The sequence below is a fragment of the Dermacentor variabilis genome, chromosome 8, assembly GCF_050947875.1.
Source record: "Dermacentor variabilis isolate Ectoservices chromosome 8, ASM5094787v1, whole genome shotgun sequence".
NCBI classification, from domain to species: Eukaryota; Metazoa; Arthropoda; class Arachnida; order Ixodida; family Ixodidae; genus Dermacentor; species Dermacentor variabilis.
In genome coordinates, this window is record NC_134575.1 from 27420861 (window position 1) to 27440699 (window position 19839).

The following is a 19839-nucleotide window of genomic DNA, read 5'->3' on the forward strand; positions in this document are numbered from 1 at the left end:
ATATGCGAGGGTGACGTCATAAGGTTCACAGAATTTTCTCGTATTTGGACCGTTGGAACAGACAAGTTTCTCGGAACTTGCAAAGTCTGGTCTTTTTTGGGGTGTTTCAGGAGGCAAAGAAGTCCATATATACAAATAAAGGAGATACAACTATAGGCCCAAGCTGACGCCGGCCACATTTTACGATGTCAGAGTCACTTGACGTGGAGTGGCGTCAAATAAATCCGTGACGTCACAGAAATGCGGGCGAAAATGCCACCCGCATTTCGGTTTTGCTTCCTTTCTGCCTTATCAAGTCTTCTCTCACGGTAGAGTTGCTCTTTTATCGCACCGTATATATTGTGGTCGAGTAATCCACAATACCAAAAATTATATATCTCAACCTAAAGTTCGTTTTGGTCTCTAAGTGAAGAAGACAAGTTGTGTGTTTGGGGCGGGGGGTGGGGGCACTTACCGGAAAAGCTATGTAAGCTGAATATTGTTACGTAGGAAGACGTGGACGAAAAGCTATATACAACTATATTTACAAGGCAATACGCCGCACTTGGCCAATACGCCGCACTAGTCTCTAATCGTCGTCGTCGTCTTCTCACTACTCGCCTCTTCGTCATTGTAAACACTGTTCCGTAGCACTACCCCCGGCGGCAAAAGCGCCGTCCCGGAGCGACTAAAGGCCGGACTCGCAAGCAGTGTAGTAGGCCTTGAGCCTACTGACGTGCACGACATCACTAGATGCCAGAGTAGAGGATGAGGTTGAGCACACAGGAGCAATTTCGTACGTCACAGGCGTCACCTGGCGCAGCACGCGGTAGGACCCTGTGTATCGCGAAAGGAGCTTTTCTGAAAGTCCGACGTGGCGAGAAGGAGACCGCAGGAGCACGAGCGCATCAGGCGAAAACTGTACGTCACGGTGGCGGGCGTTTTTTGGATACAGTTTTTTGGATACATGTAATCGAATGTTAAGCTATACGGTTTAGCAAGAGAAGCCAGTTAGCTTGTCCAAGAATCACAAGCTTCTTTTTGTCGTTGTTGTTCTGCTGATTATTTATCACAATATGACTTCACGTTCAAGAGGCGCACATAAGAGGATAACGAACAAACCGGCACTGAATGATAATGCACGCAATGACCCCAGCTTGGGTCGTACTCCCAAGACCGTGACATTTCTGCGCCACTGCCTTTTTTGTCAGTACGACTCAATGATGAAGGTATACGACGAAAGAAATGGAAGGTGCAGGCGGGGCCTGAAAATATAACTTACGAACTTTCGGCGCCGAAGCTTGAATGAAAAAAAGAGATGAAGATGCATGACGTTAGTCTAATGTACTAGTGTTAGCAAGCTCATTTATTAGCCACCCTATGGCTAAAACCACACTTTGGCAAAAACGCACGGAACTCACTCAGACCACGCTCTGTGGCTCAGGCTCACTCACAAAACATATCTCTTGCTTAGCCCCCCCCCTCCCCTTCCTCTCACTCGGACTCCCGAAAATATTACAGCAATGGCCTCTGACAAACTGCAACAAAATTTTTAACCGCGTGAAACGCCTACCTTCGGATAGTGCGCACATATATAGCAGTCTCCATGCAACATGTAACTTCGTAGCGCTTTAGCATGGAGCGACCCAGAAGGTAAACAACATACATAAGAGCCATCTGTTACAATGTCAAATACCAACTATAACCCGGCCTCTAGCACTGTTAAGCTCCGTGCAAAATTCCACGTTTGGAATACAAGTGGATGCCGCACAAATAGGTTCGCAAAAGTAGACGTTTTTGGTACCGAACCCGAAAGAAGAAGAGAACAAGAAAAGTCCGTCCTCTGTTACACCGGAAGTGACACCCGACTCGGAACGCGCGGCACCTCTGCATTGGATGGATGGATGGATGTTATGAGCGTCCCCTTTGGAACGGGGCGGTGGCTTGCGCCGCCAAGCTCTTGCTACTATGCTGCCTAATATCCTACCTAGGTTAACCAATAAAAAAAAAACACTATGAATTACGACGTCCAAATTTTCTGGTACCCTATTGCGAACTGTGCTTTTGTACGTCTCCGTCTCTTGTCGTTTCCCTACTTTTCTTCCACCAATCCTCCAATCGCCTCTTACTGATGTCTATTGCGGACCTGTTTGCTTTACCACTGCTCCCGCTGAACCTTAGGGCTTCAAGGAGGCCAGTGGTGCTTAAATCGACCGCTGGATAGACGTCTTCACATTCTAATAAAATATGCTCCGTCGTTTCCCTAGCTTTACCGCAGCAAGCACATGCTTCTTCTTCCTTCTTATATCTCGCTTTATAGGTGCGTGTTCTAAGGCATCCCGATCTCGCTTCGAAAAGTAATGAGCTTCCCTTTGAGTTATCATAAATGGTTTCTTTCCTAATCCTAAGTCGCCGGCTACAATTCCTGAATTGCAATGCCTGTTGTAAAGTATTTAGTTTAAAACTTGTTCAGCGATGCTTTGTTAATAGTAAACTACTTATTTTTATTTGTCCCGCAAATAATGTCTGAGAGTAATCGTTTTTTCCCCTTAAGTAGTTACTCATGGCAGGTTTCTTTTCCACTGCCGCCACCCATGAGATTAATTCAGCCTCTCTGACTTTCCGCTTGACCTTCTTTGTTGCTGTGTTGCCCACCCCACAGGCCGCATACTTGCTGGTAAGCTTCCTAGTTCTCTTCCTCCACTGTGAATCAATGTTTTTCCTGTACAGATACCTGAACACTCTCCCAGCCCATTTACTTTCCTCCATATTCCTCAGCCGTTCTTCATACTCAATTTTACTGCGAGCTTCCCTCACTTCAAAACTAGTCCAGCCCAAATCCCCTTGCACAGCTTCATTTGTAGTCTTCCCGTGAGCGCCCAATGCGAGGCGACCCACTGACCTTTGGTTCCCGTCGAGTCCTGATTGTACCCCTGATTTAAAGCATTGCATTGCCTCCGAGACTCAGCGCTGCCCACGGCACGCTGCTAAACTTCGCACACCACGTGACGGCTCCTTACGTCACGTCCACTAACCGGCAGGTGCAGGCGCCGTCCACTAAGGCGCTAATGAAAGGCTGCTAATTACGAAAATCACACAATTACCACCCCTGCAGCTTTTGCCAAGATGGCTCACTAGTAAAGCACAGTACCGATTCAGTTATTAGCAACTTAGCTGAAGCGATGTTTCGTTGAAGTTAGCTTTTTTTTTTAAAAAAACGCGAGATCCGACGAGAACCGGCCACTCACTTGTAGTCGACGGTGGTGGTGCCGTTGTTGGTTTTTTGGTCGTAGTCGCCGGGCTTGGCTTAGTGCTTGGAGCCGCCGTCGGTGGTGGCGGCGGCGCTGCGGTCGTCGGCGTCGTCGTCGGCCGCGTCGTTGTCGGCGCCATTGTAGGTGTCGCCGTCGGCGTGGTCTTAGCCGGCGTCGAGGGCTCTGTAACTGGTTGGCTGACCGTGGTGTTCATCGGGGCTTCGGGCAAGTAAGAAACGATTATCAGGTGACGGTGGTGCCTTCTTGACGATAAACGAAGTAAATTGGCTATAACTACCTGCGAAAAAGAACAACTATGTGCTGAACAGACAAGATGCTTTTCATTTGGCCAGTTGGTGACGCGCAGTGATTAGCAGAGGGGCGCAAGTTAGGACACACACAGATAAAGCAGACAGGAATAGCTGTTGTTCTCTCTACTCCGACTGTGTATACGTCTTAATTTGGGCGCTTCATCTAATAGGCAAGGTGATCTACGCCGGCAAAGAAGTGCCTCTGTAAATATATTGGACATGTATCCACCGGTCTCACGCCTCTTCCGCGCATTAAACACGTGCATTCAGTTTAGACTGATATAATATTGGCGCGAAACTCTTCTTTCGGGGATTTTTTCCGGTGTGTGCTTGATTACTAGAAGGCAACATGAATGGCCAAACTGCTATTATCTCCTAAATTGCACGCTGGAATGCTAGTGCCGATATATGCGAGGGTGACGTCATAGGTTTCAGAGAATTTTCTCGTATTTGGACCGTTGGAACAGACAAGTTGTCAGAACGTGCAAACTCTGGCCTTTCTTGGGGTGTTTCAGGAGGCAAAGAAGTCTATATATACAAACAAAGGAAATACAACTATAGGCCCAAGCTGACGCCGGCTACATTTTACGATGTCAGAGAGAGTCACTTGGCGTGGAGTGGCGTCAAATAAATCCGTGACGTCACAGGAATGCGGGCGAAGATGCCACCCGCATTTCGGTTTTGCTTCTTTTCTGAATTATCTAGTCTTATCTCACGGTAGAGTTGCTCTTTTATCGCCCAGTATATATTGTAGTCCAGTAATCCACACTACCAAAAATTATATATCTCAACCTAAATTTCGTTTTGCTCTCCAAGTAAAGAAGACAAGTTGTGTGTTTGGGGGCAGGGGGTGGGGGCAGTTACCGCAAAAGCTGTGTAAGCTGAATATTGTTACGCAGGAAGACGCAGACGAAAAGCTATATAGAAGTATATTTACAAGGCAATACGACGCACTTGGCCAAGAGGCAACAGCCTGCGCTAGCCTCTAATCGTCGTCGTCGTCTTCTCACTACTAGCCTGTTTGTCATTGTAAACACTGTTCCGTAGCAATATGAAATACTCTCTAATGTCATCTTTTTTAGCATTTTCGCTCCGATTTGTCGGAAAAAATGTGCATTGTCACTTTCTATAATGGCCTTTTTGTGCGATACCTCTCAACGACTTTGAGCAGCATGGGAATAAGGCAAGAGCAGGAGCCAACGTTTCGACAAGTGGACTTGTCTTTTTCACGGTGACATATATGCTCTCCTTTTGACAATTGTGTTCGACATATATATTGCAATTTTATTTCCGGCCACCGCGGGGTGCTTTTATCCGTCAGCACTACGACATCGTATGTACAAATTATTGCGACCAATTTTTCTTCTTCGTGTTGGAGGTTTTCATTCGCACAAGAGCACGCAGTACGATTTCAGACCGACCTTCGACCAACGCTTGGCTAGCTGTCTAATCTCTCAGATTTCGAGCACCACCTGTGCAAGTGCCTTTATTCCTTATTGTACAACAATGTGAACTGCACAATACGGTACAGCACTCTGCAGGAACTGAACAAAGCATGTCGAGGTTCCAGCACCAGTTAAACGCACACTAGACCACCTTGTTCGCACAGAAAAGCAGATCGAACGCAATGATCAATGAAGAGGAAGCTTTTGCATGCTCCCTCATCTGACAACTATTGCTTCGCGAGCCTAAGGAATGCAGTAAAACAATAGCGAGGTGCCTGATGGAAAGAGCAAAAACGAGTGCTGCCTGTACGAAAGGAACTTACTTGTTTTCACATTTGTGAAGCAACTGATTTCCCACATAGCATAGGCATCGCTGTGGCTAGCATTGACGCCAGCAAATCTTCATAATTTTTCTTGCCTGATCTGACTTACACAAGTTGGGGAACTAGGAATCATAGGTGCACATTTACGATCTTCTTTTTCCTTTAACTCTCAGTACTTGTTAAAAAAAGCGAATTCTTGCTTTTATCATGTTCCTTGAGGTTCTTCTTTGGAGTTCCGCGTAAGAATTTTAAAAAAAATTGTTTGCCCAATTATTACTCCTATAAATCCATTCAAAACACGAGCGATCAAGGTATGATATTATGTATTACAGTATACGTTGCGACTACAACGTCTTCAAATAACGTGTTCAATCTAAAAGCATCGGAAATAAGCACATTTCTAGCGGTAACGACAGAATTACGCATTTTGTACTCACTTGTTGTAGGTCGAGGGCCGCCACCGCCGCTCACCTTTCTATAAGTCGGTTTATCAGTTTCGTCCTCTGGAAAAGAAAGAAAGGCCTACACTGTTCCAACACAAGAAAAAAAGAAGCAAGCAACCGAGAGAGCGAGCGAGCGAGCGAACAAACAAACAAACAAGCAAACAAACCAACAAGCAAACGAACTGATTACACCACTGTTTTATGTTTCAATCCCCATCTGACCACAAATATAAAGCTGGCGTTCCAGCCTTCCGAATGGTGTTTCTTTTTCTTTTTTACTCCACACAAGTGTCGACTGGAACCACCTTCCTGCTTCCAATGTTCATATTGCCAGACGCACCTTCAAACTGCAATCTCTTTTAACATGCTATCGCTTAACTTTTTTGTCGATACCGCGCTTTTCAATTTTATCATTAACCGAATCTTTGAATAATCCTCTGCGGCATGTAGTAAAATTTTCTTTCTGGCCTAGATTACTCTCAGACATTATTTGCGGGACAAATAAAAATAAGTAGTTTACTATTAACAAAGCATCGCTGAACAGGTTTTAAACTAAATACTTTACAACAGGCATCGCAATTCAGGAATTGTAGCCGGCGACTTAGCAAGTCGTATCCACTTGTAACGGACTCCGACAATAATACCAGTTTTGAGCTATACGTTCCCGACGTTTCCAACGAAATGCAGAGGTGTTCCAGTAATTTGACCTTCAATGCAGAAAAAGGCATTTTGTCAAATAAATAAATAATAAACAAATAAATCAATAAGTAAATGAATGAATGAATTTATGCTGCATAGGTCTTCATTTTACTTGTCTTGCAAAATGGACTGCTTGAACCGACATTCTGGAACATAGTAAATGGCCCCACTAGTAATTTGGTCGAACTGATCCTTACATATGCCACTAATATCCGTCCTGATCAATGTTCTACAGTTTTGAAAAACCTGTTTTCTTCAATATCAACAAAGCCAAAAAAGAAGGCTCTTTAATATACTCCCACCTGTCCCTGGCTACAATTTCGAACTAATGGGTCCGATTCTTATTCAGTGGATTGTTATTAACCAGTACAAAACCTCGGAACTTCTTCCGCATATACGGATTTCATAAATTCAAATATTCTAAAGTGTACAAGTGTTTACTCATTCATAATACTGTCCAATATTTTCCCCAGTTTGGCAATGCTCACTCTTACACATTGACTGAAGTTAGGCCAATGATGCCAAACTGTAGTCCAGCATTCTACGTAACATCTTTGAACACATCGTTTTTTTTCGCACGTTGGTAATATTTTAGAATAAAACTCATTCTTTAACTACTGTCAGTATGATACTAGAACATTGTTTCTTGCGATACTCAACTATTTTTTACTAACGACTTATTCGCAAATACCGATTTTAGTGCCGACACTGAGTGCGTTTTTCTCGACTTTGCTTTAGCTTTCGACACTGTTTCACGCAACTTACTTTCTCCAAAGCCTAATGAATTACACCTTGACCAAATTGTTCTTTCGTGAATAAAAAAAGTCGCAGTTTCGCCCTAACGACGAGGCATTGATTGCGATAACAAAGTAGCAGACATCTGTACGAAGCAAGGATTGTAGCTTTAGCGGCTGTATAAACTTGGAAACATTCGCTTACTAACCGAATTAGCAAGCATGGTATCCGTGCGCAGAAGCAAACATCAATGCATCACACTCGATGAGCGCGGACACTCGATGTCAAAACGCTAGTGTGAACAAGCTCCGCAGCAGCAGCGAGCGAAGTTACCTTCGTGCTGTCGACCTTCGTGCTGTCAATCGCTTCAGTGCAAGAGCGGCGAGAACACATCGCGCACAAACGTATGAGCCGTCTGCAGTTGCCTTTCAAGATACGGCGCGCGAGACTGCGCGCGGTCGTGCAAATTCATTAAGTACGCACTTGCTGACGGAGTCGAAGCCATGCCCCCCTCCCTTCCACGCTGCATCCCCGCTTTACTCCATCATCGCGCGCGACATTGAGCCGCGATAATCAGTTCCCTCCCCTTGCTCCCGGTCGCCTAAATGCGCAGTTGCTGCCGGAGAACAACGCCCCTCCCCCACTCCCTACCTCCCATCTTCCCGCGACCTTTCACGCGACGGAAGACGGCGCGTTTGCTCTCAGCTTTCTTCCTTTGCGCGCGGCAGATTCAGCCGCGATCACCGGCTTCCCTCGCATGCGTTCACTCGCGCATACAGCACACGACGCGCGGCGACGGTGCTACCGCCCTTGGACTTATAAGGAACATCACGGCGATGGCGACGACAAAAATGCGCCTGTAGTGTCCATATAATTGTTATCGGAATAAAGCTTTCTGCAAGGTCATTAAGAGTGCGTAGTGGCTAACAATTCCTCTTCCACTTGTACAGCTGTAGCATCTGGGGTTCCAAAAGGGTCTGCCTTTCGGTCCCTGCTTTATTTTTGTTTTATTAACGACTTACGACACAGTGTTCAGTTTTTCTCTATTACAGTATTTGGAGACGATTGTGTAATCTACTATCAAATTGCTAGCACTGAAGACTCTCGTAAACTACGAAGTGACCTTGCCAATATTTTCCAGGTGCAATAACTGGCTCATGAATCTCAATATTAACAAATGTAAATATACGCATTGATCTCACCGTCTGAACACCAATACTAACGCACTTCCTTATTTCGACAATGGCATGAGACTGGACTCTGCTGACTCCTACAATTACCTTGGGCTTTATATCACCAATGACCTTACATGGAACGTAGGCATTGACTACGTGATTAACATTTCCAATTGTGCACTAAGGTACCTACGCCCCAGCTTTAAAACTGCACCGAGTGAACTTAACCAACACTTTACAAGACGCCTGTTCGCTCTAGAGTATATGCTTCGGCAATATGGCACTCTTCTCAAACTACTCTAATACGACTCTTTGAACGTTCTCAAAATCGTGCTTCTCGTTTTTTATTGGCTGATTTTACAGTTTTACATCTATGAAACATACCTTTAGTCTACCTGAACCCTCATCCCGTCGGAAATGGGCATGACAGTATCTTTATCATACGACCTCTCATTTCAACCCTCCTCTAAATGAACAACCGATAACACGTCTGTCATACATATAATCGCGTTTTGGTCACAACCTTCAAGTGGGTGTAGTGAGTTGTCGAACAAAGGTTGTGCCAGGGTTCCTTTATTCAGTAAACACGCGTCTGAATTGGAACCGCCAGCCTCCTTACATTACCACTATTCCGGACAATGAAAGCTTCAAAACAGCCGTAAACAACACGCTTTTGTTAAAGTTTGTGATGCGAAAGCATAAAATGGCACATTGAGCTGTAAATGTGGCGTCTGTAGCAGCGAAACGGCACCGAAATTCTCACTGGCTGTGATCCCACGTCCCATGCGCGCCTAGACGGAGCAGAGCGGGCGAACAGGAACATCTGCTGGTGCGCTGGCGCGCAAGCTATCACGTGATGGCAGAGGGCATCGCCGCGATGCCACGTCACCCTCGCTCTCACTCTTCAAAGCCAGTGTTCTCACCCACTGGGCTAAACAGGTCTGTGCGCTCTGATCTATCTATCTATCTATCTATCTATCTATCTATCTATCTTCTATCTATCTATCTATCTATCTATCTATCTATCTATCTATCTATCTATCTATCTGTCTATCTGTCTGTCTGTCTGTCTGTCTGTCTGTCTGTCTGTCTGTCTGTCTGTCTGTCTGTCTGTCTGTCTGTCTGTCTGTCTGTCTGTCTGTCTGTCTGTCTGTCTGTCTGTCTGTCTGTCTGTCTGTCTGTCTGTCTGTCTGTCTGTCTGTCTGTCTGTCTGTCTGTCTGTCTGTCTGTCTGTCTGTCTGTCTGTCTGTCTGTCTGTCTGTCTGTCTGTCTGTCTGTCTGTCTGTCTGTCTGTCTGTCTGTCTGTCTGTCTGTCTGTCTGTCTGTCTGTCTGTCTGTCTGTCTGTCTGTCTGTCTGTCTGTCTGTCTGTCTGTCTGTCTGTCTGTCTGTCTGTCTGTCTGTCTGTCTGTCTGTCTGTCTGTCTGTCTGTCTGTCTGTCTGTCTGTCTGTCTGTCTGTCTGTCTGTCTGTCTGTCTGTCTGTCTGTCTGTCTGTCTGTCTGTCTGTCTGTCTGTCTGTCTGTCTGTCTGTCTGTCTGTCTGTCTGTCTGTCTGTCTGTCTGTCTGTCTGTCTGTCTGTCTGTCTGTCTGTCTGTCTGTCTGTCTGTCTGTCTGTCTGTCTGTCTGTCTGTCTGTCTGTCTGTCTGTCTGTCTGTCTGTCTGTCTGTCTGTCTGTCTGTCTGTCTGTCTGTCTGTCTGTCTGTCTGTCTGTCTGTCTGTCTGTCTGTCTGTCTGTCTGTCTGTCTGTCTGTCTGTCTGTCTGTCTGTCTGTCTGTCTGTCTGTCTGTCTGTCTGTCTGTCTGTCTGTCTGTCTGTCTGTCTGTCTGTCTGTCTGTCTGTCTGTCTGTCTGTCTGTCTGTCTGTCTGTCTGTCTGTCTGTCTGTCTGTCTGTCTGTCTGTCTGTCTGTCTGTCTGTCTGTCTGTCTGTCTGTCTGTCTGTCTGTCTGTCTGTCTGTCTGTCTGTCTGTCTGTCTGTCTGTCTGTCTGTCTGTCTGTCTGTCTGTCTGTCAGCGCGTGCCAGCAGCCAAAGTGGGTATAAGCTCGACGCTAACAAACTTACCGCTTGCCTCTAGAGTTGCTGCGTAGAGAAATAAGAAAGGGAGAAAGAGCCTTGGTAAGTGAGTAAATTCATTTCGTAAAAAAGCGAAAAGGGGAACACCACCACTCTGTGAAGAACAAATAGCAAGAACATAAGCAATATCGAAATCTACAGGTGTGGCGTGCAGCGATTGTGACTTTGAAACAGCGCAGAAGGTAGGTAGGCGGTACGAAAGGTGACAGTTTCAAAAAACTCGTCACCAGAAAATCTACTTCTGGTAACAAGCGTGCATCTGTTACGTAAATGTAAAGGGTACGTAAATGTTTCGGTAACATTAAGTTTATTTAGCATTGTTTTTCATAAATATACCACTGTTAAATGCAATGTAAAAACGGACGGATAGTCTTACACATTGTCATGTGTATTTGATATTGTCCTTACACCCGAAGGCAACTCGTTTGCAACTTTATCAATTGAAAAAAAAAAAGCCCATTAGCAACTTTTTTTCGAGGGCGGGGGCGGGGTGGACTATTTTCTGAAGTCAAAAGGAGACGACCCTGTGCCCCTAATCCTCTACTAGAAGCCTACAGACCAGCTTATATAGAATAAAGACTATCGAAATGTTAGAGGACGTTCTCAATTTACGTCATAGCGGTTTAGCCATAGCACCGATAGGTTTCGAATTACACGCACATTACTGCCTCCAGTTTTCGTCCCCTTGGTACTTTATGTTTGTAGTATTGTCTATATCACTATATTTGTCGACAGTTGTCTAATATTGGCTATATGACTATTTTTCTACATTTGTCAATGTATTCGTCTATATATTTCTCTAATCCATATTCGCATCCTTGCTGCACTTATGGCATACGTATGTTTTACTATGTAATGACTAGACATAATTAGTTATCGTCAAATGTATGGTTGGACGATATTTCCCTGTTTTTCGCTTCAATCGTCTATACATTTGTCTACATAACTGTACGTACATATATGGCCTTTCCAATTTTTCCATATTTTGTCTGCGCATTTTCAGAGAGCCTTGCTACATATATGGTTTACGTAGCTGCTACGGCGCGATGCCTAGACATAAGTAGCTTGCAAATATATATACTTTTGGTTAATATGAATGGTCGCAGAAAGCCTATTGCACTTCTTGCGACTGAAAGCGTAAAGGCACAAGTTTACGGGCTGCCGGCAGCAGAGGGACTAATTTCCGCACGAAACGTCTACGCGTATATTTCTTAGGACACGCCGAAACTAATTATCACGAGCACAGCATGCAGATGAATGCTAACGCAGAACGTAGTAGTGTCTGCATGCACTGCAACACACCCGAGTGCCTCAACTTCTGCGCCATTTCACGCGTTCGGAAAATTTACGCTCCGAGATATTTCATGGAACGAGCACTACTGACGTCAGCACGTTAACCACCGTTCCCTGCTGATATGGTGCTCAATTGTTATCGTCGATTCGGTGACAACGTTCACACTGACAGATTCAACTACGCTAATGACTGTGCGCTAGTAATGTGTAGCACAATCCTTACTCCGAAGCAGTGTCCGTCTCTGCTGCGAACGTTAGACCGGCTGAGTGGAAGGTGTTATTCTTCAAGCGAACGGATCCAGGACGCTTCAATGATGACGTAGTTGTTCTAAGTTACTCTTACCACCTGCCTAGCAACTGCGTCGGAGAGTATCTTCGAGGTGTCAATACCACTATACTCACACGAGTATCGCATCAACAGCAGCATGAGCAGTATGATCATGATGATGAAGAGGATCAGGTTGCAGCAGATGACGAACGACACTTTCCGGTTCTCGTCATCTTCCCTGCGCCAGCGCAAAAGTTCATTCATTCATTCATTCATTCATTCATTCATTCATTCATTCATTCATTCATTCACCGACCGACAAGGAAAACGTGAAACGCATGGTGCAGAAATAAGACGCTATTTATTAGTATCGCGCGCAAATCGGCAACCACATTGAGCGTATTTAGGGCGTATCTTCTGCGTGGCGTCGGCGCGTCCGATCCGCCGTCTTGTGCGACGGCGACACCGAACTTTCCAAAAGCATGTGCTATGTTATGAGCGGTCTTGAATGCGCCAGTATAGCGGAAATTCCGCGTGTGAGGAATGAACAGCCCCCGCAGCGTCGTTTAATTATAGGCCCGGAAATGCGTTTCACGGGCACGAGCCGGTGAGGCTCATACAATGGGCCCCCATGGATGCTGCTCATCATCTCCGGACGAATCGATGCGTTTACCAAATAATGAAAGGAGGGAGAGAGATCATGGTAGTTTATTTTGAAAGGATACTAGTGATAAAACGAACACACACACACACACACACACACACACACATTATATATATATATATATATATATATATATATATATATATATATATATATATATATATATATATATATATATATATATATATATATACACACTGTAGGCAACAGAATACTCACTCGTCTTCAGTCTCCCCGGTACTGAAGGTAGCGGTTGAATCTGAGACCATGCTCATTTCTGCGTAGATTAAGCGAAGTGTTACAAGTTTACAAGGGGCCGACAGGCATATTTTACAATCACACTCTACGATATATATAGCTGTTGCAGTGAAAAAAAAAACGCACTGGCGACGGTGGCATAGGATAAACTAACAAACACGACGTACGTGAAAACACGTTCCTGTCTGTTGCCAAGCGTTTCGGCTGGTGGGCAAGCCTTCGTCAGTTACGTCATAGAACGTGTTTCCACATACGTCATGTTTATTCTTGTGATATATATATATATATTCAATGCCTTCAACGCCCCAGCGGGACGTTACAGAAGGGAGTGGAAAACAAATGGTTTAGTCACAATACCACTGAAAGCATATTTAGCGCCACCGAACACGTACAGAGAGGAGCCGACACCGCAAAGTGACCTTTCTGTCCTTGTTCGCTGGCAACACGCACAACAAATGGCAATGCTGAAATCATTATACCCCCTCCCCCCCCCCCCACATATATATATCACAAGAATAAACATGACGTATGTGGAAACACGTTTTTATTACGTAATTGACTAAGGCTGGGCCACCAGGTGAAACGTTTGACAGCAGAATGGAACGTGTTTCCACGTACGTCGTGTTTATTTTTTTCCTGGTATACCAACGTAGCCAGTGCGTAGTTTTCTTTTTTTTCAAGTAAGAGGCCTTGCTGTTCATTACCAGACATGGCTGCGAAACGCCGAGTCGAAGGCTTCGCCGGAAGGGGGAGTCACGAAGCCGTGGGCTGGCACCGCTGACGGAACCGACGGCAGCACGGCTGCTTTCTGGAACGATTTATTTTGCTCGTATATAGCAGCCCCAATATACACGTGAAGACGCGAAATAGGTAACACGCGCATGCTTAATGAAACTGCGTATACCTATTGCAGGTGGCCAACAGTTATGACGGAAATTGCTTCCGTTTCCCAACACGCGCCGAAATTTTATTCATATGGGGAGTTTTAGCGGCCCGCGGCACACCGCGGATGCTTCGCTTTTCTGTTCAACCTCAACATCTTAGAAACGATTGTATGTCGCATCATCGACCTCGCTGGAGGCAAAAAAAAAAAAAATGTAGGGGATGTTGCTTGCTAAAACCAAGATTGATTATGAGGCACGCCAGAACGGGGGACTGCGGATTAGTTTTTGACCACCACGCGGGTGTTTTTGAATTCGGTCATCATCGAAATGCGGCCGCCACGGTCGGGATTCGATCTCGCGACTTCGTGCTCTGCAGAGCAACACGAAAGCGACTAAGCAACTAAGGCGGGTAAAAAAAAAAGGCGGGGGGGAAGGAAAAAAAGAAAGAAAGAGTTGAGCGCTACCGTGCTGCACCGAAGCCTTTGCGCTAGCGGAAATCTTGCACGTGACGGCACGAGCACAGCCTCTCCCCGCGCCGGTTCACTAACACGACGCGTAGGATGACGTCAGCACAAGCAATATATAATACAATACTTGCGACCACATTGCAACTACAGTTACCAGCTATTTGACGGAAGCCTCACGTCAACCTGCAGTGAAGCTACTGCCGTGTCTATGTGTAGTTTGTTAGTGCACTGCGCGCGAAAAAGAGAAAAAAAAAAACCCTGGCATATTCAAAGGGAGCGGTTTCACAGCATTGCTAACAACATAGTATCTATCAGAGGCAGTATGTAATGGCAACGCGCGAAAGAGCACCCCGTTCGCTTAACACACTCCAGTAATGACTTTCTTAGGCTTGTGGCGCAGCTCAGGAAGAGCAAAAAGGAAGGTGGAAAGGGTAATGTAAAGGAACAGAGAACAGAGTGAGCGCCAACTTCCCGCTGGAGGTTTATTTCGTGAACCAGAAGGCTACTTATACACTCAGCGAACCATGTGACAGGAAGAGATTACTCAAAACCAAGCAACAAAACCGAAAGTAACCATGTGAAAACACATATTCAGACAGCCTGTGGCGGAAGTCTGAGCATCAAGCCTAAAAAAGTCACGACATACCAACTCGCCCAAACCGCCACGCTTTTGACACTGCAGTGAGGCAACCGGGAGCATAGCAAGTTGATGCGTACCCGAAGAAAACGATTCCTTCAGAGCGTGCTCGACGGAAACGGTGGCGAAGCTGCCGGCGAGAGATCGCAGGGGTTGTCGCGGAAACGAGGGCCGAAGAACGCTGCGCTAACCTCCGCTGGAGTGCGAGTGGATGCTCTCGTCGAAACGCCGGCACGAACCCGGGGCCGAATCGTGAGACGTGCAGCAGCCAGACCCTCGTCGAGGCAGGAACGCCGACCGCGAGCTCCTGCTGATCTCGTGACAGAAGCCGAACGTCGATGATGATGATGACGACGACGACGAAGAAGAAGAAGAAGAAGAAGAAGAAGAAGAAGAAGAAGAAGAAGAAGAAGAAGAAGAAGAAGAAGAAGAAGAAGAGGTTGATGATGATGATGTTTCGTGAGCGCGGCATGTACCCACGGAGGTTAGCGATAGACAGATCAGGGGAGGTATGCTGTAGGAGTCCACCTAGTGGACCGTCCATTTCGGCCGCTGCTGATTGACTGGGGACGCTCGCTTCCTCCTCGCTCGTACAGCTTCGTCCAGTCAGCAGCAGCTGAAATGGACAGTCCACTAGGCGGACTCTTACAGAATATTCCCTCCCCCCCTCCCAAGATCTATGAATGCAAAAAAAAAAAAATATTGACGTGAGGATCAACAGCGGGAGCTTGACGGTGTCACCTTGCACCGTCGTGAAAGGCCATTTGCAGGCGCTCGGCGAAAATTGTAGGAGTCGAACTCATTGGAGCAAACCAGGGAAAGCGATTCAGTGCGAATTAGTAACAGAAGAGGCCTAACAAATAAACGAAGTTGCCAATTTGTGCGTATTGTTCTTGTTGATATTTTCTTCTTGCTTTTCCTTTCTTTATTTTATTGGAGAAACTAATTTCGAATTTCGGGAAAGTCGTATACAGCTAGCAGCAAGTCATTCCATCGCAATTTTTCACCGCCAGCGATTGAGGATATCAGCAAAAAAAGAAAGAAAGTGCCTTTCTGGCGCTCACGCGTAATTCCATGGCAGGATTTTTAGTATTCCCATCAACGCAAGGCTTATATAATATTGATCACTCCTTTATGTCATGTATTGAAGGGGTATTTTTCATCTTGGATTATATATTTATTTCTCTCTTTTGTCTTAATTATTTGTTAAATTATTAATTTTTTTTTCAGTCATATTACCACCCGATTCGTAAGGTAAGGTAAGAAGAACTTTATTGTGTCCTGAAGGTCAACCCTAGGTTGACGCGGGCCGCTCCCACGTTGGGACTGTCAGGCCGAGCCCTGCAGCCACATCGCGGGCCTTCTGGACTGCCCGTAATTGGTCAGAGAGTGATTCGCTGTGTAGCATTTGCCGCCACCATTCTTCTTCCTTGTCACAGTCTGTGAAGGCCGCGGGGCACTGCCAAAGCATGTGGTCAAGAGTAATGATGCCATTGCACTTATTACAGTTGATTTGAGTTTCCCTCTCCGGATAGATCTTGGCCGAAATTTTATTCATATAGAGAATTTTAGCGGTTCGGGGGACACCACGGATACTTCGCTTTTCTGTTCAACCTCAACATCTTATAGAAACGATTATATGTCGCGTCACTGATCTCGCCGGAGGCAAATAAATAGGGGATTTTACGTGCTAAAACCAAGATTGATTATGAGGCACGCCAGAGTGGGGACTGCGGATTAATTTTGACGACCACACGGTTGTTTTTGAATTCAGCCGTCATCGAAATGCGGCTGTCATGGTCGGGATTGGATCCCGCGACCTCGCGCTTAGCAGCGCAACCCGAAAGCGACTAAGCAACTACGGCGGGTATTTAATTGGATTGTAAAACTTTATTTGTCCAACAGATGTAGAGAAGGCTTTAAGCCTTCCCACCTAGAAGACGGCCAGGAGTCCTTGGACCGTAGCGGCGGTTTCGGCCAGTCGGACGGTCTTCAGTTGAATCTCCGGATCGGAGCTGAGTAATAAGGTCTCCCATTGCTCTAAAGACTTTATTCTTCCCTCAGAGGGAGCCTTTGGGCATTCCCACAGAATATGATGAAGATTAGCCCTGGCTTTACATAGCTTACACTGGCTGGAGTACTGACCCGTAGGAGAGGCTGCAGGACACCGGGCTTGGAAACGAGTTGGTTTGCAGGCGATGCCAAGTGGAGGCCTGGCTCTTGTATAAGGATATATCAGCCGGGGATATTTAACCCGCCCTAGTCTGTAGTGTTGTGTGATCTCTCTGTAACACACTAAGCGGCCCCGCCCCATGAAGCCTTCGGCTAGCCCACCAGCTCGGAATGTAAGTCCTCGAGCTTATTCGTGGGCCGCCTCGTTCCCAGCGAGGGAGGCGTGCGCAGGTGCCCAGATTATTTCAATTTTCCTGCTATCTCTGCAGGTCTGCAGGATTCTGTTCGCCTCGGGAGAAATTCTGCCTCAGGCAAAGTTCATCACCGCAACGTTAGAGTCACTGACTATAATTTTGGCTGAAGTACTTGCAATTGCAAGTGCTATGGCAGATTCTTCTCCAATCTGAGAGCAATCCGTTGGAACTGTGCCACGGGCTATCCGTCTAGTTTCAGCGCTCGCTACAGCTAGGGCCATGCGGCCGTTGCCATAGTCTGCAGCATCAACGTAGAGCACGTCCTTCGAGTTTTTGAAACGCTTCTCAAGAGCCTCGGCCCGTTTCACTTTGCATTCCTTGTGATGGATTGGGTGCATGTTTTGAGGTAGTGGTGGGATTATTAGTCGGTTCCACACGCTTCGCGGCAGGTCGACTTTGATGCCTTCCTGCCCCTCATAGTTTATGCCTAGTCTAGCTAGGATTTTCCTGCCCGTAGGGCATCCCCCAAGTCTCTCATACTGCGAGATCCTCACTGCTTCAATAATCTCCTCAAGGGTGTTGTAGAGCCCTAGAACTAAAAGCTTCTCATTAGCAGTGCGGATGGGAAGTCCCAGCGCCTGTTTTATACTTTTACGTATGATACCCTCAGTTTTCTTCTCGAATGACCTAAAACTAAGGGAGCAACATAAGCTTTTCTACTTATAACAAAGGCCTGGACTAGCCTAACTAGATTCGCTCTCATCCCGGACCGCCTGTTGGCAATCCTGCGGATCAGCCTCATGGTCTGCAGCGCGCAGCCGTCTAGTTTCCTTATTGTTTCGCCATTAAAGCTTTTGGCCTGAATCAAGTCTCAGAACTCTTAATTTTGTCCACTTTAGGAATGGGGATCCCCCCAGCTATGAGGGAGATTTGCGGTTCCTCCTTACTGGCCCTGCCTTTCGGCTGGTATAGAAGCACTTCCGATTTTTGCGGTGAACATTTAAGTCCCCTAGGTCCGACGTAACCTTCAACTGCCTGGATAGCCCTTTGGAGGGTCTGCTCTATTTGGGCATCGCTGCACCTAGCTATCCACAATGTGATGTCATCAGCGCACATGCTGTGGTTTACTCCTTCAATAGCCTCCAGTCTTTCAGGGAGTTTGATCATGGCCACATTGAAAAGAAAGGGCGAGAGCACAGAGCCCTGTGGGGTCCCTTTGCTGCCTAATTTAGTGTCATCCTATTGGCATTCTCCAATAAACAATCTGTGCGATTTATTCCTTGTTATTATATGATGTTTCCTTCTTTTCCCTAATGCACGGTGCACTAAATAATTTTTTGTCATTTCGGTTGCACTTGCGGTTATAGGTTGTAAACAGATACGGTTTATAGATGTCTTGTATTCTACGTATCTTCTATGTACTGCCTCCCTAACTCAATGCCTCACTTTGAGGCCTCTAAGGTATGTTTAAAAAGATAATTACGTACATCGGCTACGCCCCGAAAGTTCGCTTCGAAATCCGGCTGCGAATCTGAACCGCCAAGGTGGCGCAATGAGCAGCCATGATGCCCGAGACGTTTACGTGGAATATAACACAAAGTACACCGGACATTGCAGCCAAGCGTGGCAGAGGGAACGATAGAGAGAAGCAAAGGGAATGAAGGTGGCATGTCATGGCGGTTAACCCGACATATGCGTCCAATCGTCTAGTCTGTAAGGGTATATGTGAATTGGAGACAAACAATTGGCAAGGGAACACAGAGTTCATAGCATGAGGGTTAGATGTGCCAATGCCACTTGAAAATTGGACGGGTATTAAGAGTATACGTTTGGTTCAGCTGCCGCAGGACAACGATAGATTGGAGATCCCACGGTGAGGGAGAACCTGTCCTGCGCAGAGATGATGTGAAGATGTATACTAGCCTTCTCGACCTCCTGAAGGATTGTCGCCTTTACAGGCCTACGGCACTCCATTGCACTTAGCATGCGCTGTACAGGTGTCGGCACCGAAGTCGAGAATGCTCGTCCCCAAGCACCGCGTGATTCGCTTCACGACAAACTGATATAGCGCCCAACAATCGCAAAGTATAGAAAGAACCACAGCAGCGTGCGCATCGCCGCCCTCAAAAGGCAAACGCTGAGCAAGCTCTCCGTTAACACGTTAACGCGTGGGAAGCACACTTGAAAGCAGAGTCGCACGACTAAGCGAACATTGTGGACGAGCGAACTAAACAACCATTCACGAATATGTCGCGCTAAGGAACAGCGGATTAGGGAAAGCGCCTCGTCACTGTCTATAGGATGGCATACAGCACCTCATCGCTGTTCAGGCATACGTCGTTTGTGCCGAACGACTATACTAACGCCCCATGACGACATGGTCGCGTGGCGTTCTTGAGGATGCGTCGTGGCGAGGTTATGTCAATAAGAGCTTGCCGCATATCAATAACGACGTTAACTTTCGTCAGCCGTTTATGCGTCCTTAACGTCGATGGCGAAGCAACAAAGTGGAGTAGAGCGGATCTCGGCTGCCCACCCCCTCCTTTTTTTTTTTTTTGCCGAAGCGGAGTC

The 19839-nt window shown here is 46.3% G+C and overlaps 1 protein-coding gene across 1 annotated transcript in view; it reads right to left on the reverse strand.

The window, feature by feature from the left end:
- LOC142591334 (uncharacterized) overlaps positions 1 to 15207 on the reverse strand; it is a 15760-nt gene extending 553 nt beyond the window's left edge. The window contains exons 1-8 of the mRNA XM_075703659.1: positions 14983 to 15207; positions 13619 to 13722; positions 12876 to 12933; positions 12127 to 12230; positions 10420 to 10437; positions 5747 to 5812; positions 3228 to 3449; positions 1262 to 1279 (exon numbers count right to left, since the gene is read on the reverse strand). Of these exons, the coding sequence (XP_075559774.1) occupies positions 1262 to 1279; positions 3228 to 3449; positions 5747 to 5812; positions 10420 to 10437; positions 12127 to 12230; positions 12876 to 12933; positions 13619 to 13625 (493 nt within the window). The 5' untranslated portion in view covers positions 13626 to 13722; positions 14983 to 15207. The remainder of the gene's footprint in view (positions 1 to 1261; positions 1280 to 3227; positions 3450 to 5746; positions 5813 to 10419; positions 10438 to 12126; positions 12231 to 12875; positions 12934 to 13618; positions 13723 to 14982) is intronic.
- Between the last annotated feature and the right edge of the window lie 4632 nt (positions 15208 to 19839).